This window comes from Nicotiana attenuata, chromosome 2 (assembly GCF_001879085.1).
Source record: "Nicotiana attenuata strain UT chromosome 2, NIATTr2, whole genome shotgun sequence".
Taxonomy (NCBI): domain Eukaryota; kingdom Viridiplantae; phylum Streptophyta; class Magnoliopsida; order Solanales; family Solanaceae; genus Nicotiana; species Nicotiana attenuata.
Window position 1 is genome coordinate 55117453 of NC_031990.1, and position 15689 is coordinate 55133141.

The following is a 15689-nucleotide window of genomic DNA, read 5'->3' on the forward strand; positions in this document are numbered from 1 at the left end:
TCCAATTTGTTGCGGTAATGATGGGAGTGGTAGTCAACCTATACTAGAGTAGCTCAAATGCCTTTATACAATCATCATTGAACACAAATTTTGCATCTTTTTCCAACAACTTGCACAAGGGGTTCACCACTTTTGAGAAATCCTTGATGAACCAACGCTAAAACCCCGCGTGACCTAGAAAGCTCCTCACTCCTTTGACGGAAGTAGGAGGAGAGAGTTTTGATATCACTTCAATTTTTGCTTAATCCACTTCAATACCATTTTTGGAGATCTTGTGGCTGAGGACAATGCCCTCCTCGACCATAAAGTGACACTTCTCCTAATTAAGCACCAAGTTGGTCTCTTCACAATGTGCTAATACCTTATCAAGATTATCCAAACATTCTTCAAAAGAATCCCCCACAACAGAGAAATCATCCATGAAAACCTCGAGGAAGTCCTCCACCATATCCGCAAATATTGCCATCATACACCGCTGAAAAGTAGCTGGTACATTATATAAACCAAAGGGCATCCTTGAGAATGCAAATGTGCCATACGAACAAGTGAAGGTGGTCTTTTCTTAGTCTTCGGGTGCAATAAAAATCTGGTTATATCCGGAATACCCATCCAAGAAGCAATAATAAGCACGTCTGGCTAGCCTATCCAATTTGATAATGGAAGTGGAAAATGGTTTCCGAGTCACTTTTTTGAGCTTCCTATAATCCATGCATACTCTCCAACCGGTGATAGTTCTTGTGGGGATCAACTCATTTTTGTCATCTGTAATCACAGTCATGCCCCTCTTCTTTGGGACACATTGCACAGGTGAAGTCCATGAACTATCAGAAATGGGGTAGACAACCCCAGCATCCAACCACTTGATGATCTCTTTCTTGACTACCTCTTGCATGGCCTCATTAAAACTTCTTTGATGTTCCACGGAGGGTTTGGCATCCTCCTCCAATATGATTTTGTGCATGCAAAATGCGGGAAGTATGAACTTGTTGACCCGAACTAGCACATCATCAATTATCCCCAATGGCCTCTTCATTGTCCGGTCTGCCATTTTCAACCTCATGGATGTGGGTCTTGGTTGCCCAATCCCCAATGTCTTGAACACTGAATAGGGCATCAAGTTAATGCTTGCCCCCAAGTCACACAGAGCTTTGGCAAAATCGGCACTACCAATAGTGCATGGGATTGTAAAGGCACCGGGGTCTTCTAACTTTGGAGCCATGGAGTTCACTATGGCACTCATTTGATGTGTCATTTTGATCATTTCACAGTTCATTGATCTCTTCTTTGTTACCAAGTCCTTCATAAACTTGGCGTATCCCGGCATTTGTTCTAAGGCTTCAACCAATGGCACATTTATGGACAAACTTTTCATCATATCAATGAATTTCTTGAATTTATTCTCATTGTTTTGCTTTGCAAGCCTTTGAGGATATGGTGGAGAAGGCCTTGTCAAAGGAGCTTTGACTTTGGGCACTATCTGATATGTCTATCACATGTCCCCTAGACGGGTTCACATCATCTTATGTCTCCTCCACATTTTCATCAATGTCTATCCTCACTTCATCATTTACTTGAACATCATTTTTTGGCTCATCATCATCTTGCGTCACCACATCATCATTCACAATCATTCTTAAGTTTGAGGTACTAGCAACTCCATTTTTCCCACTTCATGTAGTCACCGCCATAGCATGCCCCGTATTGTCCCCACCCTTCGGGTTTACTAACGTATCACTTGGTAGTTCCCCCTTAGGGTGAGTATTCAAAGCTTGAGAAATTTTTCCAAGTTGGACTTCCAAGTTGCGGATAGAAGTGTTATGGGAGGCTAATTGGGCATCGGAGTCGGCATTTTTCTCCATCATCTACTTGAACATGTTTTCAATCCGTCTCATATTATTTTTGGAAGAACTAGGACCTTGTGACGGATATGGAGGCGGGTTGTTTGGTTGTTGATACATCAGGGGCCTTTGAAAGCCTGACCCCCGATTTCCTTGATTATTGTTGTTCCAGCCACCTTGATTGTTATTGCCTCCCCAATTACTATTATTGTTTCCACCCCAATTGCCTTGATTTCCTTGATTACCCCAATTATGATTGTTGTTTTTCCCCCAATTGCTTTGGTTGTTGTTGTTGCCACTATTCTAATTTCCTTGTTGACCTTGATTGCCCCAATTTCCTCGGTTTCCCTGTGATCTCCACTGTTGTTGATTCGGAGCATTGCTCCGTTGACCTTGATTATTGTTGACATATTGAACCTCTTCACTTTGATCATCATATGCATCATCTTGATTGTACCCACTACCACTTTGCTCAAATTGATCCAGATTTTTTTGAACTTGTTGACCTCGTTGCCTTCGCTTGTTGACCATCATGTTCACTCCTTCCATGGCATTCACTTGTTTTGGCCCTTGAACTTGTTAAAGATGAGATTTGGCCAATTGGTTCATGGTAATTGTCAACACGGCTATAGATTTCTCGTGGTCATGTAGCTCCTTGCGTAGGTGAATAACATTAGGGTCACCTTGTGGCACATTGGCTCTACTTTGCCATGCCAAAGAGGTATTCGCCATCTTATCAAGTATTTCACGAGCTTCGGCATATGGCGTGTTCATGAAGTTCCCCCAGGCGAGTTGGTTAACCACACATTAGTTTGTTGTGTTTAATCCCCCTATAGAAGGTTTGTTGGATCATGACTTCCGTCATATCATTATTCGGACATTCTTTAACCATCGTCCGATACCTCTCCCAAATCTCATGTAACAATTCATTTGGCTCTTGTTTAAAAGCAAGTATCTCATCTCTTAACGTTGCCATATGTCCCGGAGAAAAGAACTTTGAGATGAACTTCTCGGCCAACTCATCCCAAGTGTGTATGGAATTGTTAGGTAACCTTTCTAGCTAATCCAAAGCCTTCCCCCTTAGAGAAATGGGAAAAGCCTTAACCTCAACGCGTCCTCGGAGACATTAGTCTGCTTGCTCCCCAAGCACGTGTCAACAAAACCTTTGAGATGCTTATAGGCGTTCTGGTGTAGAGCTACGGTGAAGAAACCCCTCTATTCCAACAGTGTAAGCATGACATTGGTTATTTGAAAGTTGCCCGCCCTAATCCGGGGCGAGACTATTGCACTTGCATAGCCTTTTGTTGGGTAACACCCTGTGTGCTGCCCTTGGAAGAGGGGGGGAGGGTTTGGGATGTTGTCATTAGGCGGGCGGCCTCTCCTTTGTACTTGAGGTTCAAGATGAACCTCATCCACTTGTTCGTCATCTACCTCCTCCCCCTGTGGTATATTCTCGAGGGCTTAGTTGTTAAGATCCATTTGGTACCTAAAAGTAATTCACGCACAAAACCAGAAAAACGGAAGGAAAGAGAGACACAACACACAAATACTCAGATATATAGCTAAGACCATCTAACTCCCCGGCAACGGCGCCAAAAATTGATCGGTTCTAAGCCTACACTACTATTGAGTAGCGAGGGTGGTCGATGCAGTTTTAACCCAACTAGATCGGGATCGAATCCACAGGGATTTAATAATTGGAATTAGGTTCATATCTAAGCTAGATGCGGGCTTTGAGTCTAATTACACTTCCACAAGTTTTGGGTTTGATTTCTACTTCTAACTTTAATCTAAAGATTGCAATGATTGAAACTAAGGATAATATGTAGTTGTTTTTCAAATGGTTAAAGAGACTAGGGTCGTGACTTCTACCTAGGTGGATATCCAACGAGTAGCAAGAATCTAGGGCAAGCTTGATTAGTTGGGGTCGTAATATAGCTATCACACCCGGGTACTAACTTTATACCTCTCGGTAGTTTGAGTGATTTTTCCCAATTTGGATTTCTCATGTCCAAATGGGTATTCATGCAATTCAAGTGATATTAGCTCAAGTCGGGTATTACTATCTCTAGGTTTAACCCTTTAATTGGGGCTATCAATTTCTTGAGTTCACCCCAATTCCTTGTTATTCTAGTTTTCCTAGACTTAGTCCCTCTTTCTCAAGTAGAGACTAAGTCATAAAGGCATGAATCAATGTTTCTAACCACTAATTCTATAGTTCTAGCAAGCACTAGGCTAAATATCACTAACCCATTCACATTCAAGCCCAAAAATCAAATACCCACACTAAGGTTGGGTCACAACCCTAGCTATGGGTTTAGCTACTCATGGAAATAACAGAAATTAAAGATGAAATGAAGATAAAATTCATAATACTAGATTAAAGGATGAAAATCTAATGTTAAAAGATGAATCTAGTAAAAATTTCCCAAAACAGAAAACTCAGTCGTCTCAGGTGCTCCTCTAATACATAACATGACCTAAAAATGACAAAAAGTTCTATTTATACTAGGCTGAAAATATCTGATAAAAATACCCTCACGGAGGTTGTGCGGCCGCACAATTCTAAGTGCAGTCCGCGTTCTTTAATTTTGGATCTGGGTTGAGCTGAGCTTTCGCGGACTGCATAATTTCGATCGCGGCCGCACAATATTAGTGCGGTCCGTGCTTCAGAACTCTTTTCCCAGCCTTGGTTTTTGTTCAACTTTTGACTCCTTTGTGAGTTGATTAAGGTTCCTTTGGCTCATTTTGAACAATTCCTGCAAGCAAGCATATTTTATTAGTTTCCGAAAATACCTTCAAGCATTTTTGGCCTAAAATACAAGTAAAAGAGAGCAAATAATAGGTTAAAATCCCTACTTATCAGGAAGCAAGTTAGTTTTTCTAACATGAGGGGGAGACAGGATAAATAGTTGAGAAAAAATTACGTGGAAGGAATTATCATTTGTACATCTAGATCCTCGAATAAAATAATATGAACTTGAAGTTCATAAAAGAATAATTTATTTTGCAAAGCATGCTAGACGCATTTGCTGACCCAAAGAAAGTAACTATATTCTCATTGCAAATGCTCATATTAAGTCCTAGAAGGACAAAGTGATAATAAAGAAGGCAAGTGATATAGAAGAACACATGACATAACACTTTATAAAATCTCATAAGAGATTCAGGTACCTGAATATATGAATGAGATCTCTATGTTATGTCTTTATGAAAAATAAGGAGGTTGGAACCGATATAAAATGTTTGCTGGCGACATCTATATAGCTCTAAATGTATATGAGGATCTTAAGTCTAGAGAAACAATTCAAGTATAATTGGTTTCATATGAAAGACATGTAGTTTTGGCTTTGTAGTTCAAACACTTGAAAGTATAAAGTTAATGGTGTGTGCAATTACCTTATCTATCTTATATGTCTAGCATGATATAAAAACTTGATATGCATCTAAAGTCCATTCATATGGCTTATATGATTTAACTTATATGACAATCCCTGAAGGATTTAAATTGCTTAAAGCATATAGAATTCTTGGGCATGAAGTAGTACATCCTAAGTGCAATTTGTGCATATTTGTATCTTACTATAACTATAAGCATGATAATGTGATAGCGAGGATTTTCAAGGTGCAACATATTCATTGGAGTTAATATGGCTGATTTATTCATCAATCTCTGCCAACGTCAATCTTCAAAAAGCTAGTGCATAAGATTGGAATGTGAAGTCTCAAGGATGTGAATTGATGCTCTCATCTGGGGGAGTTAATACGTGTTTTACTCTTTTTTCCTTACAAGGTTTTGTCCCAATAGGTTTTCCTTGCAAGGTTTTTAACGAGGCAACCAAAAGGCGTATTGTTAGATATGTGTACTCTTTTTCCTTCTCTAGAATTTTTTTTCCCACTAGGTTTTATTTTTAGTTAATGTTTAAATGAGGCACATTATTTGTTGAATAAACATTCAAGGGGGAGTGTTATAAATAGAGTTTTATTTAAGGTGAATGTCTATATTTACAGAGATTGTAGGAATTTTACTTGGTGGCTAAGTCACTCTTTCTCTATAAATAGAAGGGTCATATTCCATTGTAATTCATCCCAAATTAATAAGAATTCTCTCTCTATTTTTCTTTGTAATACTCTTCTTCTTCTTTTATTATTTCATAACACAACATTATTTTTACCGCAATGGTCTATATATTCTCACTGGAGAGAACGTTGCTACCTCACTAGAACCTACTGGAGCTTTTTATATGCATTAAATTTGAAAATGACATTTGCTAGGTTTCTAATTAAATTGATAAACATATATAACCCTATTAGTTAGCCTCCGTCAAGCTGTTCATTGATTAGTATTGCCCAGACGTGGATGTAATGTACCCCACAGGGTTCAATTGAACCCAATATTTTTGGCGCAAAATATAAATTTATGTGTAAAAATTTATTAATATTACAATATATAGTAATATGAACCCATAACTTTAAAAATATAATGGGTTCAATGCTAAAAAATTTAAAACTTAAATCCTAGATCTGCCTCTAGTATTGACTTATTATCGAGAGTTGGTATTTACCAGTAAAATGATACAGTTAAATTTATTCATAGTTTTATAGATAAGTGAATCAATTTGATCTCAAAAATGATAAATGAATTTAAAAAGAATGTAAGATTTAGGGTTGAAATCAAGATAAGACAGCTATAATCCTGTTTTCGGGAGCAGAACCTTCGGAGGCAGCAGTAACAATACTAATAAGCAAGAAGATAAAATATTATTGAGCTTTGAACAGCGTATAGCATAAGTTTGTCAGATAGTTCCTCCTTTTTACAATGGTTGTTGAGCTCATTATTTATAGTTGCACCTAGGGAACAAGGTCCTAGGATCAAGCCCCGAATGTGTAACTGTAAGCAGTGAATGTCATATTCTCTGTGACGGATTACGTACTTAATGTTATAAAATATTCTTCATTAAATGCTATCGGGTGACAGATATTGATTTCGCCTTTATGAACATCATTCCCTTCGAGAACAAACGATATTGTTGCCTTCGGACCTGATTGCCTTCTGCATTTGGCTCCACGTGTCGCTTTATTATGTGAGCATTTAATATGAACATATTTTATCCTATACAGATGATGGGTACTTGGAAGTTGGACATGGTTCCAAATTTCTTTGTACTTCTTTGCACCAATACATTTTAATTTTCCTGCTCTTGCCTTGCACACTAAATTTACGGAAAAGGTCCAAATATGCCCTTGTACTATGCGAAATTGAGCACATTTGCCCTTCGTTAATACTTTAGCCCATATATACCCTTACCGCCACATAATTGATCCATATATGTCCTTACCGCCACATAGTTGGTCCACATATGTCCTTTTCGAAACAAAATCCACACAAACTAATTAGCTCTTTCTTTAATTGTATTATTACAAATACTATCTCCTTTTTAATAGTACTTTTTTTCTTTACCTTTCTCTTTTCTTTCTTCTTTTTTCTTTTCTTCTCTTTTTTTCCCTTTTTCTTTCTCCCATATCCGATTTCTTTCATTGCTGATGCCTTCTCCATTTACGTCACCAATTTCTTTATTCCTAAAAGTCAAACCTACACCACCAATACCTTCCAAGCAAGAAGGCTCTGGTTCTTCTGAAAAGAAGGAGATGAAAATCGTCGGAGAAATTTTTTCGGTGGTGTTAATTTGGTGAAGGTAGGATATGGTTATTCAGATTTTGAAGGTGTTGTTCACCGTGTAGCTTCAAATCTGAAGGGAACAAGACCATCAAAACCCAAATAACCATACTGCCTTCACCCAATTAACACCACCAAAAAAATTTTTCCGACAATTTTTATCTCCTTCAGGTCAGAAGAACCTGTGGGGTTTGTGATAGTAAAATTAGCAGGAAATCATGAGTTTTGTCAAGTTAAATTGGTGACGAAAATGAAAAAGGTATCAGCAATGAAGGAACTCGGATATGGGAGAAAGAAAAAGGAAAAAAAAGAGAAGAAATGAAAAAAGAAGAAAGAAGAGAGAAAGGTAAAGAAAAAAAAGTACTAATAAAAGGGAAACAGTATTTTTAATGCATTTTAGTACAATTAACGAAAGAGCTAATTAGTTTGGGTGGATTCCGTTTCAAAAAGGACATATATGGACCAGCTATGTGACGGTAAGGGCATATATGGGCTAAAGTATTAACGAAGGACAAATGTGCTCTATTTCATATTGTACAAATACATATTTGGACCTTTCTGCTAAATTTATGCATATATATAGGGAAAAAGGCCAAATTTGTACCTCTACTATTGAAAATTATCCACGTTAATACCCCGTTCTACTTTCCGGCTAAAATAATACCTGTCGTTACTAAAGTAGGAGAATTTGTACCTAAATCTAACGGATCTCCTACGTGGCAACCGGGTCCCCCATAATAATGTGCCAACTAGACTTTTTTTACCCGCCCACCTTTTTATAACCCGTCCCACTTTATAATAACCCGCCCCGCCACACTTTTAATTTGTTAATTAGCCTATTAAAATATTCCCAACCCCGGTCAAAACATTTCACCTTCATTTACAGAAAAATCTCTCACCTTCTCTCTTCACTGTAAAAATCGTCTTCATCGTGGATGCATACGAAGGTACCTATTTCCTTGTTAAAATTAGTAAATCGTCATTTCTTTGGTTTGTTTTTGGTATGGACGGAAGCATATCGTTGCGTTTAGTTTTGATTTTTTGTTTCTTTGACTAGGGTTTAGACTGATTCATGTAGATATGTATTTTTTTAGTTAGGAGGTGTGTCTGATTTTTGTTGTTTTTGTTTGCATGTTGTCTGTTCATACTCGATTTAACCCTAAATTTATTTTCCTTATTTTGGTCTTTATTACTGGTGGTTTAGGGTTTGTATTTTGTAGTAGAATCATCCCTATATGGTATTTTCTTTTTGTTTCGGTTTAGGGTTTCAATTTTTGTGGTCCTACATATATGGTATTTGACAGAAAAGGGGTCCCCTTTATGTTGGATCGGTTTCTTTGATGCTCTTATTTTGGGTGTTTGGGACCCTTATTTCTTATACACATGAGTTGAGTTAAGAGACAAGTGGGTCAGAATCTTGTTTTTTTTTTTTTTTTGTTTTTATACTTCGTCCCCCATCATCTCTTTGTTTATTGTAGTTGTGTCTTCATTGTGGCATCCCACTATTTTTTTTTTGTTTATGTATCTTTGTCTTCACTTTATGTGGTTCTTATGTCTTTATTGTATGGTCCACTTTGTCAGTATATTATATAGGTTGTAATGTTACTTTTTTTCCTTTCTTATTCTGTAGCTTATATGCAATGGTCTTATTGGATCTGATCTTTCATTATGGTGGTGATTGGATATACAATCCACAAGTCTTATACTCAAGGAAGCTTGTGCACACTATTAAAGGTTTTAACTCTGACCAATTGTCTTATAACTATTTAGTAAATGAATTTACTTCTAAGTTGGGGTTTATTGGAGTTCAACAAGTGATTCATTAGAAAGACTGCATACACAAAAAGAGAGGAAGATATCTGATAAGTTGACTGATTATAAGGAGTTACACAAGTCCATGACATTCAAAGACATTCTAGAAGCTAGAAAATTCATCAACATGTATTCCAAAGCTTAGGTACAGATGTTTAGATGAAGACCGACCCTTTTCTGTCATATTTCCAAAGACTCTAAAGGTCCTGGTGTTAAATCAAGACTTTAAAGGAAGAACATAAGTGTAATACTACATATGATAACTACAGTGTAAATGCAAAAACCATAGCTGCTTACGTTAAGAGAGGGCTTCAAGATAATCCTAAGATTAAAATTAAAGAGATGATGGCAAGTGTAAAAGTTGCATTTAACATTAATGTTAGTCATTCAAAGTGTAAGAGAGCCAAGAGAATGATATTGGAGAAAATAGAGGGTAGTTTTGCAGATGAGTACAACAAGCTTGAGGCTTATGCTAATGAATTAAGGTCAAGTAATCCAGGAACAGATGTGGTGATTAATATTTCAAAGGATGCACTTAGTGAAGGTAAAAGAATATTCCTAAGAATGTACATATGTTTTCATGCATTGAAAATGGGGTTTAAGAGTGGGTTGAGACCATTCATTGGCTTGGATGGAACCTTTTTGAAAGGAAAATACAAGGGTCAATTGTTAGTAGTTGTTGCTCAAGACTCCATGAGGCACTTTTATCCCTTAGCTTGGGCTGTTGTTGATAAAGAGACCAAAGTGACATGGAGTTGGTTCTTAAGGCTACTACAACATTCATTGGACCTCAAAATGGGAGAAGGGATCACACTTATTTCAGATATGCAAAAGGTATGAGCCCTTCAATTCTTAAGTTTACTGTTTTATTTATTTTACTGTTGAATCTCATCAATTTAATTGATTCATCTCATCATTTAGTTTATTGTTGCATCATTTCATTACTGTTGCATTTAGTTTGCGTTTGCATTTAGTTAACTGTTGCATTGGTCCACTGTTGCATTTAGTTTACTTTTTCATTAAACTTTAGTTTACTGATGCACTTCTTTACTGTTTTCCATTTTAAGGGTTTGATTGATTCAGTCCACTTGGTTCTTCCTAAAGCACACCATAGATATTGTGTAAGATACATAGAGGCAAATTGGTGCAAAAGATGGGGACATGGGGAATATAAGAAATACTTATGGTGGGCTGCATGGAGCACATATGAGGAAGATTTTAAAGACCAATTAAGGAATATGGCACAAGTGGATGAAGATGGTAAGGAGGTGGTTGAAGATTTGATGAAGTACCCACCTGAAAGTTGTGTAGTGGAAGTTTTCGTGAATTTGAAGTTTAGAAGGCTTGAAATTACTGCTACGACGGTACTGTTGTTATCCTTTGCTGTTGATATAATTACTGCTATGACAGTATATTTTTTTGCTGGTTGCATCTCTTTTTTGCTGGTTGATGTAATTAAAACAGTTGGTGTTATTAGTTTGCTGTCAATGTTAGTAACAGTTAGTGTTTAATGTTTGTTGGTGTTATGAATGTTATGACAGTTGATGTGGTACATGTTAAAATAGTTGGTATCAATGTTAGTAACAGTTAGCTGTTAATTTGCTGTCAATGTTAGTAACAGTTGGTACATGTTAAATGTTTATGTTAAATGTTATTAACAGCTTATGTTCCATTTTCTGTAGTGTCCTTTACTGTCAATGTTAGTAACCTCCTGCTGTGTTAAATTTGTGTTAAATTTGAATAATTTATGTTAAATTTTAGTAACCTGTTGCTGTGTAAATGTTATTAACAATTTGTGTTAAATTTAAACACATATGGGTGCTATAACAGGATGTGATTAACACCTACTAACCTGGTGATTTAGTGTTACTAATTCGATTAACTATTACTAACCGTTATTAACCGTCATATTCATTTCACTATTTTGATATGTTCTCATTGAGGTTGTAAATTTGGTCGAAGACATTGAGGTAATATGTTCCCACAGAAAACAGAAGCTAAAAGTGACTAGTTCAGTCCAAAAAACACAGAAAACAGAAGCTAAACATAAGGTAAAATTCAGTCCAAAAAACAGTTACATGAAAATCTACTTAATTGACTACACAATGATAATTAACTAGTTCCCTACCAAACTAAACAATACATGTCAATTGACTACACAATGATAATTAACTAAACAATCAACTAAACAAGGAAGAACCATAATGAAATCTACTTCATTATCCAGGCAGCAAAGAATCCAACAAACATTGCCCAAGAACCAATTATCACCATTATTAGTTGTACAACTCTTTCTTCCAATTTTTTGACTTTAGCAGCTTCAAATTTGTTCATGGCTTCCATGTCAATTAATTTTTCTCTCAACTTGTCTCTTTCAATCGTAACGGCATTCAAAGACAACTTCAAGTCTCTTATTTCAAGCTGGGAATCATCCGCGGATATTTCATCTTCGCATTCGAAATAACCACATGAATTATTCTGCCAAATAAATATTTAAAAGATTCAAATTTTTTTCAAATCAAAACAGCTAGAAAGATTATAAAGATTAGACAAATCCACATCGACACCTTACCTTAGGGCGTGCACATTTGTAAAATTTCCTACCGGGATTAGAGGGAGTGGTTGATGTGAAATGGTTGGCAATAATACCACATCGACACCTTCTCTGAGAAGAAGTACTGCTCTGCGACATTGATGAAGATGAAAGAGGATAAAGTCGAGCATAGGAGAAGAAAGAGAATTGAGGGAATTTGTGCCTGAACCCTATTTTTATTCGACTGAAATTGTTATGAGGGGGAGTTATTATAAAGTGGGACGGGGCGGGTTATTATAAAATGGAGCGAGTAAAAAAAGCCTAGTTGGCATATTATTATGGGACTCCCGGTTGCCACGTAGGAGGTCCGTTAGATTTAGGTACAAATTTTTCTATTTTAGTAATGACAGGTATTATTTTAATCGAAAAATAAAACGGGGTATTAATATAGATATTTTCAATAGTAAAGGTATAATTTTGACATTTTTCCCATATAATATATGTATGTAAACTTTAAATAGGTATATTTGCTAGCTTTAATGAAAATTTATTTGGTAGAACAGGTCTTATGGTGGCAAATGATGAGATGGTCCAGTGTTATTAAATGGGACACATATAAGACAATGAATTTATACCAAAGTTTCAGAGTATATCTTTGAATGATGATGAAATTCCAGATCTGTTTCAGCGTACGTAGTCCACTGCATCGAGTAGCAGCATTTGCCAACTATAACCAATCTTATCTCCAAGCCGACAGAGAAAACACTTGCCACTCTCTCATGCTGCCACGTACGTTCATGTCGACTGTGCTTAATTCACGTGACACCTGTGAAGCTCTGGTGCCATCAGCCATGCAGCAGCTCCATTTCTTCCCTATATCAATCCCGTTTTTGCACTCAAATTTGAAACCATTTACGCTCCGTATTTTCAACAGATCGAATTGCGTACTTCAGCTTTTAATTAGTTTTACTCTCTGTTCGTGAAGAAATGTCGCACTACGAGAACCAATATAGTGCAGGCCAGGCCCTGCAGACGGATGAATATGGCAATCCCATCCGCCAAACTGACGAATATGGTAACCCAGTGCATCACACTGGAGGTACCATGGGAGACTATGGAACCACCAGAACAGGAGGTGCCTACGGAACTCATGCTGGCGGTGGCGCCGGCCACACCGCTGGCATACTTGGTGGGGAACACCAGACGGATGAATATGGCAATCCCATCCGCCAAACTGACGAATATGGTAACCCAGTGCATCACACTGGAGGTACCATGGGAGACTATGGAACCACCGGTACAGGAGGTGCCTACGGAACTGATGCCGGCGGTGGCGCCGGCCACACCACTGGCATACTTGGTGGTGGCGCTGGCCACACCACTGGCATACTTGGTGGGGAACACCGTCCCGGCCATGAACACGGTACTCTCGGTGGCATGCTCCACCGTTCTGGAAGCTCCAGCTCCAGTTCTGTAAGTAATCTTTTCCAAACTTATTTTTTCAAGTGTTAGCTACTTTCTTTGTACTCCCGTGATGATAGTCCCTCTGTTTCGATTTTGATGAGTTAGTTTAATTCGGCATAGAGTTTAAGAAGAGAATATGAGATTTTTGAAACTTGTGGTAATAAAAATTTTGTGGAGCTAATGTGTGTTTGTAATGTTTGTGAAAGTTTAAAATGTAAAATGGGTAAAATGAAATGGGTAAAATGAAACCACAAAAATTTTGTGGAGCTAATGTGTGTTTGTAATGTTTGTAAAAGTTTAAAATGTAAAATGGGTAAAATGAAATGGGTAAAATGAAGAGTTTGTTTGAATTATTTCTAAATTTAGAAATAAGTTATTTATTTTGGAATAGAAAGTACCACCTCGAATTTGAAACGGAGTTCGACTTTGAAACGGAGGGAGTAGCCTTTTTTTTTTGTAAAATTAAATCTCAAATGCAAAAAGAGCTTCTTATATGGATGGTGTACATAATGCATCGGCGGTGTAATTCAGCATATTATTGTTGTATGTCTCTCTTAATTATATTTTTTTTTTAAATGTGTGTGTTTTGCAGTCAGAGGATGATGGACTAGGCGGAAGAAGGAAGAAGAAAGGGATGAAGGAGAAGATTAAGGAAAAATTGCCAGGAGGTCACAAAGACGATCAGACCCATTCAACTGCAACAACTACGACTACCGGTTATGGTATGGAAGGGGAGCATCATCGTGAGAAGAAGGGAATCATGGAAAAGATTAAGGAGAAGCTTCCTGGCCACCATGGCCCTGGCCAACACTAGAAAATCTGCTGCGAAACAATAAATACCTTTAAAACATGTGTGTTTTGTATTTCAAGGTTGTTTCTAGTTAGTCTTTGCTGAGTTCTGAAGCGTGGCGCTATTTGAGTAAAGCCATGGTAGACTCTTTAAGTGCTAGTGGAAGCAGAGTCTTACATGTAATAAGTACGCCGTAATGTAATAAGCACGTTGTTTCATGTACCTCGTTATAGTGATGTGTCGTGAATGTATTTAAATTCATATGAACAACTTCTCTTTCTTGCCTGGGATTCCGAGGTAACCTTTAAGGGTTCGATCGCATGGATGATGATTTTGACAGCAAATACTACAAAACAGACTTCGTATCGAAAGTAAAGGAACAAGGACTGCCAAACAAAAAAAAAAGGGTGTGGGGGTGGGGTAAAGGGGGGGGGGGGGTGTCTGATGGAACGGCCATTAGTTTCCCATCTCTTATTTTAATAATCAGTGATGCAGAAGAATTGTAAAACAGTGATGGAACTAATATTAGTTTCCCATCTCTTATTTCAATCAGTGATGCAAAAGAATTGGTACATGAACAGACGAGGAGCACGTGAGAAATGAGAATAAACCAATACCTAGAAGCAGTGCTAGGTACATTTGTTTTTAAGATGAAAATCGTTGTCCTTCAGCTGCTGAAGTTAGATTACAAGGGCGAGTAAAAATTGGACACACCAAAGTTTGCTTAAGTTATTAGATTAGAAGAGTAAAAATTGGGCACACCAACGTGAGAAAGGATACTGAGGTCCAGCTGAACGCTCGGCCTTGTACCATAGGTATGAGGCAATTGCTTCGATTTCTGCCTAAACATGTTCTGTGACCAGATAAGAGTACGTAAAATTACCTGCTTACCTGCATTGTCTACCCAGAGGAGCCTTTCCTGGTTCCCAGGAATAGCATGTTTTCTACTAGGATAGTTCTCCATAGAGTTTAAGCCACAGATGGGATCAGGGTTGAATCATGTCTGCACCAGCATTAAGTTCCAATTTCAACATATCCCAGCAATTTAAGCAACACGGGTATCAGAGTTGAGTCTGATGGAACAGTGCAAGAGGGGGTGAATTGTAAGGGTGAATTGTAAGTTTTCTTTTCTTTTTCGAGGTGGTCGATTAGCTTGTGTCCTTGTCGATTGGTCTTTTGAAAACTGAATATGAAAAATAAATTGTAAAAAGTAAATGACACAGAATGATTTTTTATACTGGTTCAGATTCAAAATGAATCTTACGTCCAGTCCCAAGGGTGTTCTCATTCAAGTATGAAGTGGCTTAGTACAGATGGATTGATGTTGTTATACACCAACAGCTTTGTCACTTTGTCCTTCTCTTTATGCTCGATACAATGCCTCGCCAGTGTTCTTTTCTCTCTTTCTTTTCCTCTTAGTTATACAAGAAATCTATAGTAGACTACAGTGCTTGTTTGAGGTAGAACAAAGAGATTAAAATTGGTTCGTTGTTTGAAGTGGAACAAAGAGATTGAAATTGGTTCGATTAAAGTATGCGTCCTTGGCATCTTCTGTAGAATATATATATATATATA

At 37.4% G+C, this 15689-nt stretch overlaps 2 protein-coding genes across 2 annotated transcripts; both read left to right on the forward strand.

The window, feature by feature from the left end:
• On the forward strand, positions 9673-10838 carry LOC109219888. Its single transcript, XM_019384360.1, has 2 exons — positions 9673-10161; positions 10395-10838. The coding sequence occupies exons 1-2, from the start codon at positions 9673-9675 to the stop codon at positions 10836-10838; spliced, it is 933 nt and encodes a 310-aa protein (XP_019239905.1).
• On the forward strand, positions 12758-14395 carry LOC109210418 (dehydrin DHN1-like). The gene is made up of 2 exons (XM_019373834.1): positions 12758-13333; positions 13917-14395. Exons 1-2 carry the CDS (start codon positions 12848-12850, stop codon positions 14136-14138), a joined length of 708 nt encoding a protein of 235 aa, XP_019229379.1. The 5' UTR covers positions 12758-12847; the 3' UTR covers positions 14139-14395.